The following is a 17981-nucleotide window of genomic DNA, read 5'->3' as shown; positions in this document are numbered from 1 at the left end:
TACCAAGTTAATACAAACTTAAAAGTTATAAAATTATAAGTTTAAGGAAGCCTTGTAGCGTTTTAAAATGTATTTATTTATACCAGTTAATTGCTGCTACAATTTCATTATTCGATTTTTATAATGTTAATAATAATAATTGTAATTAATAGTTTTAAATCAAATTATATAATTTTACTATTAATTCCTTTTGTTCTTTTTTGTGTTTTGCTCATTGCTATAATAATAAAAAATAGAAAATTCTTATAAAACTAATATTTCTTAGAAAAATTTTGTAAAATTTTAAAACCATTAAAATGAATGGATGTAAAACAAAATATGTATATAATTACTAAGACGAAATCTTTATTTAACTTTAAATCGACCAGCGTTTAAAAAGTATAAATTAAGAATTTCTAATAATGGCAGTTTGAGAAAAAAAATCTTTAAAAAAAATATATAACGAAAACAAATTTTGATCGAAATATTAGAAAAACTCTTAATAACAATAATTAATATGATACTTGATATGTTTTATAAAATAAACGTTTAACATTATTTTAAAAGAAATAAAAAAAAAAAATAAAAAAATTTTGAATTAAACTTACAGTGTTACAAGTCTTTTAAATTATTATTTTTTTAGTATTTTTTGTTGTATGTTTTAATTTATAAATCGGGTTCAACGAATGAAGCAGGAAATAAACCAGTCTTATATGTTCGTGAATTGGTACCTTTATACCAACCATTTTTTTGTTTGCGGTATACAAATATAATGTCACCGACTTGTAGCTCCAATTCGACATCACTGTTGGGCGGATAAGGAACCACACAGCGAAAACGACTGAAAACAAAGAGAAAATATTTAAAGTAAAATAAATCGAAATGTATCGACCTGTATCAATATTATGAATTTATCTGAAGCAATATGAATCAAACTAAATCTATTTAAATATATCCTGTTCTAACTGAATCTATGTGAATCTATTTAAATCTATTGTGAATTATCTGAGTGGCCGTCAGTCGTTCGTAGAGTTTAGAGACAAAAAACTCGTAGAGTTAAACAGAGTGCACCACAGGGCGTGGGTCACCCTTGACAGCCTGTTTACATCCTCAGCTCATGCTACTGCAATTACGTACAGATTGCCAAGTAAAAACAAGATCCTCTAAGCACTAGCCTGTAGCACTTGGGAAATGGACAAAGAAACCTTGTTGGCTACCTATAAAGCAATTGGACGGTCAGTGGTCAATTATGCTGCTCCAGTATGGTCTCCTTCCCTAAGTCCATTACGTTCTTTGAAGGTCCTCCCAGTCAAGGGACATAATGTCATGCTGGCTTGGAATGGAGTTCGTATACAGCAGCTTTGAACGACATTCACAGAGACGCCATCAATACCGCGATTTTAGGTTACCACATGAATGTCGCCCACAGCCCATAGCTGAAATATAGAAGAACCTTCCGCGGAAAACAAGAGTTTCTTTGGCATAACTGAGATCGAGATGGAGCAACAGGAGCCACGCCTACTGGTCCCGCCTAGACAGTGCCGTTCCCAATATCTATCTATCTATCTATCTATCTATCTATCTATCTATCTATATCTATCTATCTATCTATCTATCTATCTATCTATCTATCTATCTATCTAATCTATATATCTATATATCTATCTATCTATCTATCTATCTATCTATCTATCTATCTATCTATCTATCTATCTATCTATCTATCTATCTATCTATCTATCTATCTATCTATCTATCTATCTATCTATCTATCTATCTATCTATCTATCTATCTATCAATCTATCAATCTATCAATCTATCAATCTATCAATCTATCAATCTATCAATCTATCAATCTATCAATCTATCAATCTATCTATCTATCTATCTATCTATCTATCTATCTATCTATCTATCTATCTATCTTCTATCTATCTATCTATCTATCTATCTATCTATCTATCTATCTATCTATCTATCTATCTATCTATCTATCTATCTATCTATCTATCTATCTATCTATCTATCTATCTATCTATCTATCTATCTATCTATCTATCTATCTATCTATCTATCTATCTATCTATCTATCTATCTATCTATCTATCTATCTATCTATCTATCTATCTATCTATCTATCTATCTATCTATCTATCTATCTATCTATCTATCTATCTATCTATCTATCTATCTATCTATCTATCTATCTATCTATCTATCTATCTATCTATCTATCTATCTATCTATCTATCTATCTATCTATCTATCTATCTATCTATCTATCTATCTATCTATCTATCTATCTATCTATCTATCCATCTATCTATCTATCTATCTATCTATCTATCTATCTATCTATCTATCTATCTATCTATCTATCTATCTATCTATCTATCTATCTATCTATCTATCTATCTATCTATCTATCTATCTATCTATCTATCTATCTATCTATCTATCTATCTATCTATCTATCTATCTATCTATCTATCTATCTATCTATCTATCTATCTATCTATCTATCTATCTATCTATCTATCTATCTATCTATCTATCTATCTATCTATCTATCTATCTATCTATCTATCTATCTATCTATCTATCTATCTATCTATCTATCTATCTATCTATCTATCTATCTATCTATCTATCTATCTATCTATCTATCTATCTATCTATCTATCTATCTATCTATCTATCTATCTATCTATCTATCCATCTATCTATCCATCTATCTATCTATCTATCTATCTATCTATCTATCTATCTATCTATCTATCTATCTATCTATCTATCTATCTATCCATCTATCTATCTATCTATCTATCTATCTATCTATCTATCTATCTATCTATCTATCTATCTATCTATCTATCTATCTATCTATCTATCTATCTATCTATCTATCTATCTATCTATCTATCTATCTATCTATCTATCTATCTATCTATCTATCTATCTATCTATCTATCTATCTATCTATATATCTATCTATCTATCTATCTATCTATCTATCTATCTATCTATCTATCTATCTATCTATCTATCTATCTATCTATCATATACTTTTCTTCAAACTCACCTTTCACTCATATTCTGTGTAGATTTCGTTGTAGCACTAGCATGTATAGCAGCGGCATTTATATTACATTGAGGAGAAGATGTCTTTAAATTTGCGACACCACCACCACTACCAGCACCGTTATTGGAAAAGGAACTTGTAGTTGGTGTTATAGGAGATGATTGTAGAATATTCGAGGCATCAAGAGAATGAGATTTACGATGATGTATGGCAATTGCCGAATTATTTACGTTGGGATTTGAATTTGTTGGTAAAGGTATCTGATGTGGCTGCTGCTGATACTGTTGGCCACATTTATTTGAGGCCATTAGAGCAGATTGCTGTTGAATATGGTTGGCATAAATACTACGTAAAGTTGAATCAATTGTCGGTCGTGTGCTAAAAATTTACAAAGAAATATTAATAAACATAAATGAAAACTAACTAATGTAGAGTATTACTTTTCCAAAGAAGCTCTCTCTTTAGGACCTTTAATACGATGCGAACCATATTGGTTTTGAGGTGAAGATTGTTGGGAGTTGGTCGTTGTGGGACATTTGTTATTTTCATTAAGTTGTACATCAGTGGGTAAATTTTGTAAAAGTTGACTGGGACAGGAGCCAGAACTGTAAGAAACCAGATATTTTTGTTAATTAATAAGAAGTTTAGTTTTAAAATGTAACTTTTTAAGCCTACCGCACATGAACCGGTGTTAAGGAGGACGAACTCATATTTGTCATTTGCGTTTGCAGGCTGGGAGCATTACTTTTCACATTATGTTGTTGATGTTGAGGCGGCGCATTATTGTGCGATTGTGTTATAACATTTGCCTGTATACTGGCTACTGAGGCTGCAGCAGCTGCTGCGGCAACAGCTGCACTGGGAGATTTCGATCTGGACTTAATGTGAGTTAAAAACTTTTTAAGTCCAGCCGAGGCTGATGATGTAGTGGACTGCGAAGATGATGATGACGATGAAGTCGATATACAACCTGTGGTTGTTGGCTTTTCCTTTTGTGCTTCTTTATCACGATTTTCTTTAGAAGTCAGTGTTATATTATTACTGTTTGTAGTATTGGTTGGAGTAGGGCTAATGGCCATATAACGTGGTGGTAAATCTGGTGGCATGGCTTGATGTGGTGTTAGATTTGCCAATGTTAAACGAGCATTTATATTTTCCAAATCATTACGCATTGATGAGGGATAACTGGGTGATAGTTGTTGTTGCTGTTGTGGTGTTGCATGACCTCCTGTGGTGTTTATAGTTGGAGCAGCTTGGTGGCTTAGATTTGATGCTGATTGATAATTAGATTGCATTGTGGCGGAAGGTGGTAACAATTTCCAGCTGTGCATCAATTGCTGTTGATCTCTAGCTCTTAAAGGTGTTACATAGTTTCCGGGAAAGACGCCACTAACATCTTTCCAATTTTTACCTTTAAACCAACCATCTAAACAACGTTCAGTTACCATATAAACGCAGCCTAAATATAAAGGATAAGTTATATATAAAACATATGTATTTGTTTCTTCTGGTTTACGCTTACCTTTCTTCAATTCCAATTCATCAGCTTTTCTCGGCTTATAGGGATACAAAGCCAAATAACCCCAGGGTAGCGAAGGCGGCATATTCTGTTGAACGCATGTTTTCAAAACATTATGACGTGAAGCCTGTTGTGAAGTAGAGGAAGAGGAAGTAGATGTAGTACTTGTTGGTATTTCATTTTGAGCAATTTGTGTTGAATGTGTATTACTAACAGAAGGTATATTGGAACTATGAATCTGTTGTTCTCTAGCCGCTATAGTTTGACCAGCAGCAGCAGTGGACATAGTACTACTGGTGGGTTCATTATCAAAATCATTTGGTACACTTAAAATCTCAGCTGAATGACGATTTGTTTGCATAATACTTAAGGCAGTGCTGCCATTATTCAATAAAGCATTGAGGGAATGTCGTTTGTGCTTTAAATCATTATTACGCATGCGCACCGAGTTTGTGGGATTTGTTGACGTGTTCGTACTAGAATGTTGGGGCGTAGAAGGCTTGGAAGATTGTGGACTATTGGGCATAGAATGAAAACTTGCACTGTTAGAGGAATTTGTAGGATTCACTGATGCTGCTGCTGTAGGACTTGTAGTAGTCGATGAATTTGAGGAGGAAGAAGCGGTATTTGTGGTTGAAGAAACTGTTGAGGAGGAAGTGGTCGAATCGCCAGTATTAGTATTTAAAGTAGGATCAATGACAGGCGGCAATGGTGGTAGATGGCGTGCATCATTATTAGTAGTATTTTGCGGACCATGATGTGTGTTTGAGGGCTGCTGCTGTTGTGTGGCAGTTGAGTTTAAAACAAAACCCTCTAGTAATTGTTTAGCCAATTGATTTAATTCCACAAATGCTATGGGAAATATACCTATCGAGGAGCCAATTCTACCTTCTGCCCAATTATGATCTACACGACGTAAAACTTGTATGACTGTGCCTTTTTTAAATGTTAAACAACCTTCTTCTTCATTGGGACCCATTTTGAAATCATACAATGCCACACATTGTGACGTAGGCAAGGGCACTACAATCTGTTTAGGAATAAAATACAAAAATTAAATAAATTTTATATGTTTAATCAAAGAATAACATTTACCTGTACATAGTTAATGGGAAAATTTCCTTCGGCTCCCTTTAATTGTCCCACATACCAATTGCTATCAATTTTACGCTTAAGCAAAATTAAATCTCCCTTTTTGAATTTTAAATCATTGGGTTCATTGGATTCAAAATCATATAAAGCATAAGCATGGGGTACAATGCAACGTCTTGTTTGATTTTGTTGGGATTGTGGCTGCTGCGATTGTTGTTGTGATGTTGCCTGTTGATGCTGTGTTATTGTAGCTTGATTTTGTGTAGCATGCAAATGATGTTGCTGTTGTATTTGCTGTTGAAATTGTAAAATTTGTTGTTGTCTTTGTTTAAGCTGTTGCTGTTGTATTTGTTGTCTCATGCGTTCCTCATTTGAAATATTTGAATTTAAGCCAGCCGTTGGATGATTGCTAGCGTTAGCCGGAACACCACCACTACCACTAGTAGTAGCTGTAGTAAGTAGCCGCAACGTTTCCTTTTTCTCATTTGTTTCTTTTGTTATTTCATTGATAATACTGTGCTGTTTACTAGCTGCATTTTTCATGCCTAAATATGATAAGTAAATAAATAGAAAAATAAATAAAAATGTTTAGGATTAGATTTATGTATTTATCTTTTACAATATAGTTTATTTTTAAACCAGCAAACCAGTTAAATAAATATTAAAAAATCTAGATCTAAATGTTAAATAAACATTACACACAAAAAATGAGACAAACAAATTGTTAAACAAATAAAAAAAATGTTCACATTTTTTATTTAAACTGATTTATAAAAGTCAAAATGTTAGGAAATGGTTTTCACTTTTATCACTTTTTATGCAGCGATTATAGAAAGAAATGTTTAAAACTATTAGAAAATTTAGAAAACTTTTGGACATTTTGTAGCATTATGTTAATATAAAAATGGTTTAACTTTAAGGTGTATGTAGCCTTCACACATTAGTTTAGTTTTTAATGAGGGATGCAAACTATTTGCTGGTTTTTATAAATAACTATTTTTATTTAAACCAGTTACAAAACTATAGTGTGTTTTTAAATTATGCACTTGTTCGCAGATCATGTGGGTTGTTTTAAAGAATAGTTAAAAGAAGTATTTACATTCTAAATAAGTACTACCTCCCTCTTTTAAGAAATAGATAGCAAAAAACAATAAAAACTAAAGTTATTTACACCTTAACAGAAAAAAATAACTTTTTTTAAACAAATAGTACTTTTAAGCGGGTTGTTGGGCCTGGACACTGATTTATTTTGTTGCCTCTAATGTTGAAAATATGATCATTTATTAAAAACCATTTAAAACTCTTAATCCTGAAACACACAGTTCTAAACATTTCCCCATTTTGTTACTTTTTATTAATGAATGTTTATTATGAAAATACTATAAAACGCCGCCTAATGTCCGGTGCAAAGATAATAAATAATAAAATATTGTAATATTCATTAGATTTGTTTAAACGTATCGTTGTATTGGACAAATATGTAAAACATGATATAGGCTGCAGTATTTCAACCACTGGCGCCTGTACAAAAACTTACCTTCTAAAATTCTCATTAATAAAACATTTGGTGGCAAATCATCAATTTTAGTTTCCACCAGAATACGACATTCAGGACATCTTAATTCCTGGCGGCTAGCATAAATAACCTTAAATAAATAATTTCCAATTAATTTCATCATTTAATACACACACACACAAAACTGCAATAACAAAAACTCACCTCCAAACATTTGCGACAGAATGTATGTTGACAGGGTAAAACTTTTGAAGAGGTATCCAAACGTTCCAAACAAACGGAACATTCTAATAAATCATTTAAAGTATGTTCATCCATTTTTTTTTGTATATTATTTAATAAATTTTAATCTGTTTTTTATTGTATTCTTTTGTTTCACTTAACTATTTTAAAACTTCATTTACATATTTCTTTATAATTTCAAGTACGTCTTATTTCGTCCAAAACAACATTCCATTCCCGTGAACAAGTTGGTTGGCTGTATTTGTAAGAAGTTCCGCAAGAGTCGTCGTCGTCGTCTATTCATATAGCAACAAAAATTAAGCCCCTCTTACTTCATTTACCCCCCGCACAAAAATCTATCCACATACTACATCATATTATCTACATTTTAATACAACAAAAAAATTATGCACTTTTTATTTTTCAAAATCTTTGTTGTTGTTTTTTTAATTATTTGTTAGGAATGTTTTTATTTTTATATTAAACTTTAGTTTTTAACACTTGCTACTAATTATTTTTGTAAAAACTTTATCAATTTGTAGCTGAAGTAAGTTTTTTTTCGTAAAATTCTGATTGTGAAAAAATGTGTACTGGAGTGGTTTCAGTTGAAACTAGTGGAATGTCTGCATAAAGTATGTTCAGTGTGAGAAACTGTAGAGTTGCAGTTTGTTTTCAAAACATTTGACAGTTGAGTGGTTTACACGTGTGGAGAAAGTTAACCCACAAAGTGTTTAAGGGGCCTTTACACGATCACACTTTACGTCTAATGAAAAAGTAATAAGAAATTCCATTCGTATGACAAAAAAGAGAATAAAAGTCGTATGATTTATATTCTTTGTGTTTACACGATTGGTATAAAACAATAACAAAGTAAGATGGAAACAACTGTTTCATTTTTTGTGTATGAGTTTACATAAAATTGTATCCCTGATCTAATGCGACTGAAGAAAGCCATACGAATGGCAAATAACGTCTTTCCCGGATTTAGGCCTTGGTACCCGGAATCTTAATATTAAATTTAGGGCCAAAAATTAGAACATTTACCAAGATAGTAAAGGCCCAAATAGACTACACAAGCGGCTTATCAAACATACTTCTTGCATTCGCACACACACTACACAAACATTGCTCGTACAAACACCGATTTTTTCACATTTTTGTGGACTTTCAAAGATACAGATCTCAATTTTTCTTAGAAATGTAAATATTTTAAAAAATTTGTTATTAATGAATTTAAACCATACAAATGGTTTGACACAAATTCAATATGTTTGTGTAAAAATCAAAATTTTTAAATTTTTATACAAACAAACAGCAACCATTTGTACAAACACGAAACACCCTCATAGACTACACAACCGTAAAATATTGGTATGTTTGTCAAGCCGTTTGTGTAGTCTATTTGGGCCTTAACTATTTACATTTGTTTACTTATAAAGGTTAATCCGTTAAAAGAATATACAACTCTGTGCAAAACTCTACACTCGCTCATTTTTTATTAGTAAATAAAATTCTCTCCACTATTTTTTGACACATGCATTTTACAACTACAATAACAAAAATCAAAACCACGTTCCTTTCTCACAACACATCTCCTAGGGGATTGTGTTTATTTTGATTTTTCTTTTAAAAAAGAAAAATCAAATAAACACAATCCCCTAGGAGATGTGTTGTGAGAAAGGAACGTGGTTTTGATTTTTGTTATTGTAGTTGTAAAATGCATGTGTCAAAAAATAGTGGAGAGAATTTTATTTACTAATAAAAAATGAGCGAGTGTAGAGTTTTGCACAGAGTTGTATATTCTTTTAAACGGATTAACCTTTATAAGTAAACAAATGTAAATAGTTAAGGCCCAAATAGACTACACAAACGGCTTGACAAACATACCAATATTTTACGGTTGTGTAGTCTATGAGGGTGTTTCGTGTTTGTACAAATGGTTGCTGTTTGTTTGTATAAAAATTTAAAAATTTTGATTTTTACACAAACATATTGAATTTGTGTCAAACCATTTGTATGGTTTAAATTCATTAATAACAAATTTTTTAAAATATTTACATTTCTAAGAAAAATTGAGATCTGTATCTTTGAAAGTCCACAAAAATGTGAAAAAATCGGTGTTTGTACGAGCAATGTTTGTGTAGTGTGTGTGCGAATGCAAGAAGTATGTTTGATAAGCCGCTTGTGTAGTCTATTTGGGCCTTTACTATCTTGGTAAATGTTCTAATTTTTGGCCCTAAATTTAATATTAAGATTCCGGGTACCAAGGCCTAAATCCGGGAAAGACGTTATTTGCCATTCGTATGGCTTTCTTCAGTCGCATTAGATCAGGGATACAATTTTATGTAAACTCATACACAAAAAATGAAACAGTTGTTTCCATCTTACTTTGTTATTGTTTTATACCAATCGTGTAAACACAAAGAATATAAATCATACGACTTTTATTCTCTTTTTTGTCATACGAATGGAATTTCTTATTACTTTTTCATTAGACGTAAAGTGTGATCGTGTAAAGGCCCCTTAAACACTTTGTGGGTTAACTTTCTCCACACGTGTAAACCACTCAACTGTCAAATGTTTTGAAAACAAACTGCAACTCTACAGTTTCTCACACTGAACATACTTTATGCAGACATTCCACTAGTTTCAACTGAAACCACTCCAGTACACATTTTTTCACAATCAGAATTTTACGAAAAAAAACTTACTTCAGCTACAAATTGATAAAGTTTTTACAAAAATAATTAGTAGCAAGTGTTAAAAACTAAAGTTTAATATAAAAATAAAAACATTCCTAACAAATAATTAAAAAAACAACAACAAAGATTTTGAAAAATAAAAAGTGCATAATTTTTTTGTTGTATTAAAATGTAGATAATATGATGTAGTATGTGGATAGATTTTTGTGCGGGGGGTAAATGAAGTAAGAGGGGCTTAATTTTTGTTGCTATATGAATAGACGACGACGACGACTCTTGCGGAACTTCTTACAAATACAGCCAACCAACTTGTTCACGGGAATGGAATGTTGTTTTGGACGAAATAAGACGTACTTGAAATTATAAAGAAATATGTAAATGAAGTTTTAAAATAGTTAAGTGAAACAAAAGAATACAATAAAAAACAGATTAAAATTTATTAAATAATATACAAAAAAAAATGGATGAACATACTTTAAATGATTTATTAGAATGTTCCGTTTGTTTGGAACGTTTGGATACCTCTTCAAAAGTTTTACCCTGTCAACATACATTCTGTCGCAAATGTTTGGAGGTGAGTTTTTGTTATTGCAGTTTTGTGTGTGTGTGTATTAAATGATGAAATTAATTGGAAATTATTTATTTAAGGTTATTTATGCTAGCCGCCAGGAATTAAGATGTCCTGAATGTCGTATTCTGGTGGAAACTAAATTGATGATTTGCCACCAAATGTTTTATTAATGAGAATTTTAGAAGGTAAGTTTTTGTACAGGCGCCAGTGGTTGAAATACTGCAGCCTATATCATGTTTTACATATTTGTCCAATACAACGATACGTTTAAACAAATCTAATGAATATTACAATATTTTATTATTTATTATCTTTGCACCGGACATTAGGCGGCGTTTTATAGTATTTTCATAATAAACATTCATTAATAAAAAGTAACAAAATGGGGAAATGTTTAGAACTGTGTGTTTCAGGATTAAGAGTTTTAAATGGTTTTTAATAAATGATCATATTTTCAACATTAGAGGCAACAAAATAAATCAGTGTCCAGGCCCAACAACCCGCTTAAAAGTACTATTTGTTTAAAAAAAGTTATTTTTTCTGTTAAGGTGTAAATAACTTTAGTTTTTATTGTTTTTTGCTATCTATTTCTTAAAAGAGGGAGGTAGTACTTATTTAGAATGTAAATACTTCTTTTAACTATTCTTTAAAACAACCCACATGATCTGCGAACAAGTGCATAATTTAAAAACACACTATAGTTTTGTAACTGGTTTAAATAAAAATAGTTATTTATAAAAACCAGCAAATAGTTTGCATCCCTCATTAAAAACTAAACTAATGTGTGAAGGCTACATACACCTTAAAGTTAAACCATTTTTATATTAACATAATGCTACAAAATGTCCAAAAGTTTTCTAAATTTTCTAATAGTTTTAAACATTTCTTTCTATAATCGCTGCATAAAAAGTGATAAAAGTGAAAACCATTTCCTAACATTTTGACTTTTATAAATCAGTTTAAATAAAAAATGTGAACATTTTTTTTATTTGTTTAACAATTTGTTTGTCTCATTTTTTGTGTGTAATGTTTATTTAACATTTAGATCTAGATTTTTTAATATTTATTTAACTGGTTTGCTGGTTTAAAAATAAACTATATTGTAAAAGATAAATACATAAATCTAATCCTAAACATTTTTATTTATTTTCTATTTATTTACTTATCATATTTAGGCATGAAAAATGCAGCTAGTAAACAGCACAGTATTATCAATGAAATAACAAAAGAAACAAATGAGAAAAAGGAAACGTTGCGGCTACTTACTACAGCTACTACTAGTGGTAGTGGTGGTGTTCCGGCTAACGCTAGCAATCATCCAACGGCTGGCTTAAATTCAAATATTTCAAATGAGGAACGCATGAGACAACAAATACAACAGCAACAGCTTAAACAAAGACAACAACAAATTTTACAATTTCAACAGCAAATACAACAGCAACATCATTTGCATGCTACACAAAATCAAGCTACAATAACACAGCATCAACAGGCAACATCACAACAACAATCGCAGCAGCCACAATCCCAACAAAATCAAACAAGACGTTGCATTGTACCCCATGCTTATGCTTTATATGATTTTGAATCCAATGAACCCAATGATTTAAAATTCAAAAAGGGAGATTTAATTTTGCTTAAGCGTAAAATTGATAGCAATTGGTATGTGGGACAATTAAAGGGAGCCGAAGGAAATTTTCCCATTAACTATGTACAGGTAAATGTTATTCTTTGATTAAACATATAAAATTTATTTAATTTTTGTATTTTATTCCTAAACAGATTGTAGTGCCCTTGCCTACGTCACAATGTGTGGCATTGTATGATTTCAAAATGGGTCCCAATGAAGAAGAAGGTTGTTTAACATTTAAAAAAGGCACAGTCATACAAGTTTTACGTCGTGTAGATCATAATTGGGCAGAAGGTAGAATTGGCTCCTCGATAGGTATATTTCCCATAGCATTTGTGGAATTAAATCAATTGGCTAAACAATTACTAGAGGGTTTTGTTTTAAACTCAACTGCCACACAACAGCAGCAGCCCTCAAACACACATCATGGTCCGCAAAATACTACTAATAATGATGCACGCCATCTACCACCATTGCCGCCTGTCATTGATCCTACTTTAAATACTAATACTGGCGATTCGACCACTTCCTCCTCAACAGTTTCTTCAACCACAAATACCGCTTCTTCCTCCTCAAATTCATCGACTACTACAAGTCCTACAGCAGCAGCATCAGTGAATCCTACAAATTCCTCTAACAGTGCAAGTTTTCATTCTATGCCCAATAGTCCACAATCTTCCAAGCCTTCTACGCCCCAACATTCTAGTACGAACACGTCAACAAATCCCACAAACTCGGTGCGCATGCGTAATAATGATTTAAAGCACAAACGACATTCCCTCAATGCTTTATTGAATAATGGCAGCACTGCCTTAAGTATTATGCAAACAAATCGTCATTCAGCTGAGATTTTAAGTGTACCAAATGATTTTGATAATGAACCCACCAGTAGTACTATGTCCACTGCTGCTGCTGGTCAAACTATAGCGGCTAGAGAACAACAGATTCATAGTTCCAATATACCTTCTGTTAGTAATACACATTCAACACAAATTGCTCAAAATGAAATACCAACAAGTACTACATCTACTTCCTCTTCCTCTACTTCACAACAGGCTTCACGTCATAATGTTTTGAAAACATGCGTTCAACAGAATATGCCGCCTTCGCTACCCTGGGGTTATTTGGCTTTGTATCCCTATAAGCCGAGAAAAGCTGATGAATTGGAATTGAAGAAAGGTAAGCGTAAACCAGAAGAAACAAATACATATGTTTTATATATAACTTATCCTTTATATTTAGGCTGCGTTTATATGGTAACTGAACGTTGTTTAGATGGTTGGTTTAAAGGTAAAAATTGGAAAGATGTTAGTGGCGTCTTTCCCGGAAACTATGTAACACCTTTAAGAGCTAGAGATCAACAGCAATTGATGCACAGCTGGAAATTGTTACCACCTTCCGCCACAATGCAATCTAATTATCAATCAGCATCAAATCTAAGCCACCAAGCTGCTCCAACTATAAACACCACAGGAGGTCATGCAACACCACAACAGCAACAACAACTATCACCCAGTTATCCCTCATCATGCGTAATGATTTGGAAAATATAAATGCTCGTTTAACATTGGCAAATCTAACACCACATCAAGCCATGCCACCAGATTTACCACCACGTTATATGGCCATTAGCCCTACTCCAACCAATACTACAAACAGTAATAATATAACACTGACTTCTAAAGAAAATCGTGATAAAGAAGCACAAAAGGAAAAGCCAACAACCACAGGTTGTATATCGACTTCATCGTCATCATCATCTTCGCAGTCCACTACATCATCAGCCTCGGCTGGACTTAAAAAGTTTTTAACTCACATTAAGTCCAGATCGAAATCTCCCAGTGCAGCTGTTGCCGCAGCAGCTGCTGCAGCCTCAGTAGCCAGTATACAGGCAAATGTTATAACACAATCGCACAATAATGCGCCGCCTCAACATCAACAACATAATGTGAAAAGTAATGCTCCCAGCCTGCAAACGCAAATGACAAATATGAGTTCGTCCTCCTTAACACCGGTTCATGTGCGGTAGGCTTAAAAAAGTTACATTTTAAAACTAAACTTCTTATTAATTAACAAAAATATCTGGTTTCTTACAGTTCTGGCTCCTGTCCCAGTCAACTTTTACAAAATTTACCCACTGATGTACAACTTAATGAAAATAACAATGTCCCACAACGACCAACTCCCAACAATCTTCACCTCAAAACCAATATGGTTCGCATCGTATTAAAGGTCCTAAAGAGAGAGCTTCTTTGGAAAAGTAATACTCTACATTAGTTAGTTTTCATTTATGTTTATTAATATTTCTTTGTAAATTTTTAGCACACGACCGACAATTGATTCAACTTTACGTAGTATTTATGCCAACCATATTCAACAGCAATCTGCTCTAATGGCCTCAAATAAATGTGGCCAACAGTATCAGCAGCAGCCACATCAGATACCTTTACCAACAAATTCAAAATCCAACGTAAATAATTCGGCAATTGCCATACATCATCGTAAATCTCATTCTCTTGATGCCTCGAATATTCTACAATCATCTCCTATAACACCAACTACAAGTTCCTTTTCCAATAACGGTGCTGGTAGTGGTGGTGGTGTCGCAAATTTAAAAGACATCTTCTCCCTCAATGTAATATAAATGCCGCTGCTATACATGCTAGTGCTACAACGAAATCTACACAGAATATGAGTGAAAGGTGAGTTTGAAGAAAAAGTATATGATAGATAGATAGATAGCTAGATAGATAAGATAGATCGATAGATCGATAGCATAGATAGATAGATAGCTAGCTAGAGAGCATAGATAGAGATATAGATAGACTCGCTCCTCGCTCATCGCTCGCTCGCTCGCTCGCTCGCTCGCTCGCTCCTCGCTCGCTCGCTCGCTCGCTCGCTCCTCGCTCGCTCGCTCGCTCGCTCGCTGGCTCGCTCGCTCGCTCGCTCGCTCGATCGCTCGCTCGCTCGCTCGCTTCTCGCTCGCTCGCTCGCTCGCTCGCTCGCTCGCTGGCTCGCTCGCTCGCTCGCTCGCTCGCTCCTCGCTCGCTCGCTCGCTCGCTCGCTCGCTCTCGGGCTCGCTACGCTCGCTCGCTCCTCAGCTCGATCGCTCGCTCGCTCCTCTCTCGCTCGCTCGCTCGCCTCGCTCGCTCGCTCGCTCGCTCGCTCGCTCTCTCGCTCGCTCGCTCTCGCTCGCTCTCTCGCTCGCTCGCTCGCTCGCTCGCTCGCTCGCTCGCTCTCTCGCTCGCTAGCTCGCTCGCTCGCTCGCTCGCTCGCTCGCTCGCTCGCTCGCTCGCTCCTCGCTCGCTCCTTTCGCTCGCTCGCTCGCTCGCTCGCTCTCTCGCTCGCTGCTCGCTCGCTCGCTCGCTCGCTCGCTCGCTCGCTCGCTCGCTCGCTCGCTCGCTCGCTCGCTCGCTCGCTCGCTCGCTCGCTGGCTCGCTCGCTCGCTCGCTCGCTCGCTCGCTCGCTCGCTCGCTCGCTCGCTCGCTGGCTCGCTCGCTCGCTCGCTCGCTCGCTCTCTCGCTCGCTCGCTCGCTCGCTCGCTCGCTCGCTCGCTCGCTCGCTCGCTCGCTCGCTCGCTCGCTCGCTCGCTCGCTCGCTCGCTCGCTCGCTCGGCTCGCTCGCTCGCTCGCTCGCTCGCTCGCTCGCTCGCTCGCTCGCTCGCTCGCTCGCTCGCTCGTCCTCGCTCGCTCTCTCGCTCGTCGCTCGCTCGCTCGCTCGCTCGCTCGCTCGCTCGCTCGCTCGCTCGCTCGCTCGCTCGCTCGCTCGCTCGCTCGCTCGCTCGCTCGCTCGCTCGCTCGCTCGCTCGCTCGCTCGCTCGCCCGCTCGCTGCTGCTCGCTCGCTCGCTCGCTCGCTCGCTCGCTCCTCGCTTGCTCGCTTGCTCGCTTGCTCGCTTGCTCGCTTGCTCGCTTGCTCGCTTGCTCGCTTGCTCGCTTGCTCGCTTGCTCGCTCGCTCGCTCGCTCGCTCGCTCGCTCGCTCGCTCGCTCGCTCGCTCGCTCGCTCGCTCGCTCGCTCGCTCGCTCGCTCGCTCGCTCGCTCGCTCGCTCGCTCGCTCGCTCGCTCGCTCGCTCGCTCGCTCGCTCGCTCGCTCTCTCGCTCTCTCGCTCGCTCGCTCGCTCGCTCGCTCGCTCGCTCGCTCGCTCGCTCTCTCGCTCGCTCGCTCGCGATAGATCGATAGATCGACTAGAGATATTGGGAACGGCACTGTCTAGGCGGGACCAGTAGGCGTGGCTCCTGTTGCTCCATCTCGATCTCAGTTATGCCAAAGAAACTCTTGTTTTCCGCGGAAGGTTCTTCTATATTTCAGCTATGGGCTGTGGGCGACATTCATGTGGTAACCTAAAATCGCGGTATTGATGGCGTCTCTGTGAATGTCGTTCAAAGCTGCTGTATACGAACTCCATTCCAAGCCAGCATGACATTATGTCCCTTGACTGGGAGGACCTTCAAAGAACGTAATGGACTTAGGGAAGGAGACCATACTGGAGCAGCATAATTGACCACTGACCGTCCAATTGCTTTATAGGTAGCCAACAAGGTTTCTTTGTCCATTTCCCAAGTGCTACAGGCTAGTGCTTAGAGGATCTTGTTTTTACTTGGCAATCTGTACGTAATTGCAGTAGCATGAGCTGAGGATGTAAACAGGCTGTCAAGGGTGACCCACGCCCTGTGGTGCACTCTGTTTAACTCTACGAGTTTTTTGTCTCTAAACTCTACGAACGACTGACGGCCACTCAGATAATTCACAATAGATTTAAATAGATTCACATAGATTCAGTTAGAACAGGATATATTTAAATAGATTTAGTTTGATTCATATTGCTTCAGATAAATTCATAATATTGATACAGGTCGATACATTCGATTTATTTTACTTTAAATATTTTCTCTTTGTTTCAGTCGTTTTCGCTGTGTGGTTCCTTATCCGCCCAACAGTGATGTCGAATTGGAGCTACAAGTCGGTGACATTATATTTGTATACCGCAAACAAAAAAATGGTTGGTATAAAGGTACCAATTCACGAACATATAAGACTGGTTTATTTCCTGCTTCATTCGTTGAACCCGATTTATAAATTAAAACATACAACAAAAAATACTAAAAAAATAATAATTTAAAAGACTTGTAACACTGTAAGTTTAATTCAAAATTTTTTTATTTTTTTTTTTATTCTTTTAAAATAATGTTAAACGTTTATTTATAAAACATATCAAGTATCATATTAATTATTGTTATTAAGAGTTTTTCTAATATTTCGATCAAAATTTGTTTTCGTTATATATTTTTTTTAAAGATTTTTTTTCTCAAACTGCCATTATTAGAAATTCTTAATTTATACTTTTAAACGCTGGTCGATTTAAAGTTAAATAAAGATTTCGTCTTAGTAATTATATACATATTTTGTTTTACATCCATTCATTTTAATGGTTTTAAAATTTTACAAAATTTTTCTAAGAAATATTAGTTTTATAAGAATTTTCTATTTTTTATTATTATAGCAATGAGCAAAACACAAAAAAGAACAAAAGGAATTAATAGTAAAATTATATAATTTGATTTAAAACTATTAATTACAATTATTATTATTAACATTATAAAAATCGAATAATGAAATTGTAGCAGCAATTAACTGGTATAAATAAATACATTTTAAAACGCTACAAGG

General features: G+C 35.3%; 2 protein-coding genes across 3 annotated transcripts; one reads left to right on the top strand and one right to left on the bottom strand.

Moving 5' to 3' along the window:
* Nucleotides 1-305: 305 nt before the first annotated feature.
* Nucleotides 306-8038, bottom strand: LOC119614460 (E3 ubiquitin-protein ligase SH3RF1-like). Of its 2 annotated transcripts, XM_037970585.1 has the most exons (9): nucleotides 7394-8038; nucleotides 7211-7319; nucleotides 5677-6218; nucleotides 4796-5611; nucleotides 4585-4708; nucleotides 3738-4521; nucleotides 3503-3667; nucleotides 3063-3440; nucleotides 307-820 (listed from the first exon to the last, which is right to left on the bottom strand). In XM_037970585.1, exons 1-9 carry the CDS (start codon nucleotides 7505-7507, stop codon nucleotides 646-648), a joined length of 3207 nt encoding a protein of 1068 aa, XP_037826513.1. In that variant the 5' UTR covers nucleotides 7508-8038; the 3' UTR covers nucleotides 307-645. The 2 variants fall into 2 exon arrangements, with proteins under 2 accessions (XP_037826512.1, XP_037826513.1); XM_037970584.1 differs by having other exon boundaries at nucleotides 306-820; nucleotides 4585-5611.
* A 2004-nt stretch (nucleotides 8039-10042) lies between these two features.
* Nucleotides 10043-17481, top strand: LOC119614462 (E3 ubiquitin-protein ligase SH3RF1-like). Its single transcript, XM_037970587.1, is given in 12 exon segments — nucleotides 10043-10687; nucleotides 10762-10822; nucleotides 10825-10869; nucleotides 11860-12401; nucleotides 12467-13493; nucleotides 13557-13840; nucleotides 13843-14339; nucleotides 14411-14478; nucleotides 14481-14574; nucleotides 14637-14928; nucleotides 14931-15016; nucleotides 17216-17481. Coding segments are annotated over 12 exon segments (3285 nt in total). The 5' UTR covers nucleotides 10043-10573; the 3' UTR covers nucleotides 17391-17481.
* Nucleotides 17482-17981: the final 500 nt, after the last annotated feature.

The sequence above is a fragment of the Lucilia sericata genome, unplaced genomic scaffold (assembly GCF_015586225.1).
Source record: "Lucilia sericata isolate MDLA Ls3-8-SP2 unplaced genomic scaffold, ASM1558622v1 Contig002929F_arrow, whole genome shotgun sequence".
Classification (NCBI taxonomy): domain Eukaryota; kingdom Metazoa; phylum Arthropoda; class Insecta; order Diptera; family Calliphoridae; genus Lucilia; species Lucilia sericata.
This window is presented reverse-complemented; position numbering and strand designations above follow the sequence as displayed.

Coding starts and splice junctions, on each gene's coding strand:
- LOC119614460 (XM_037970584.1), bottom strand. CDS start 7,507: ATGGATGAACATACTTTAAATGATTTATTAGAATGTTCCGTTTGTTTG. Junction 4,522..4,584: donor TGAATTGGAATTGAAGAAAG/GTAAGCGTAAAC, acceptor CTTTATATTTAG/GCTGCGTTTATATGGTAACT. Junction 3,668..3,737: donor TTAACACCGGTTCATGTGCG/GTAGGCTTAAAA, acceptor GGTTTCTTACAG/TTCTGGCTCCTGTCCCAGTC.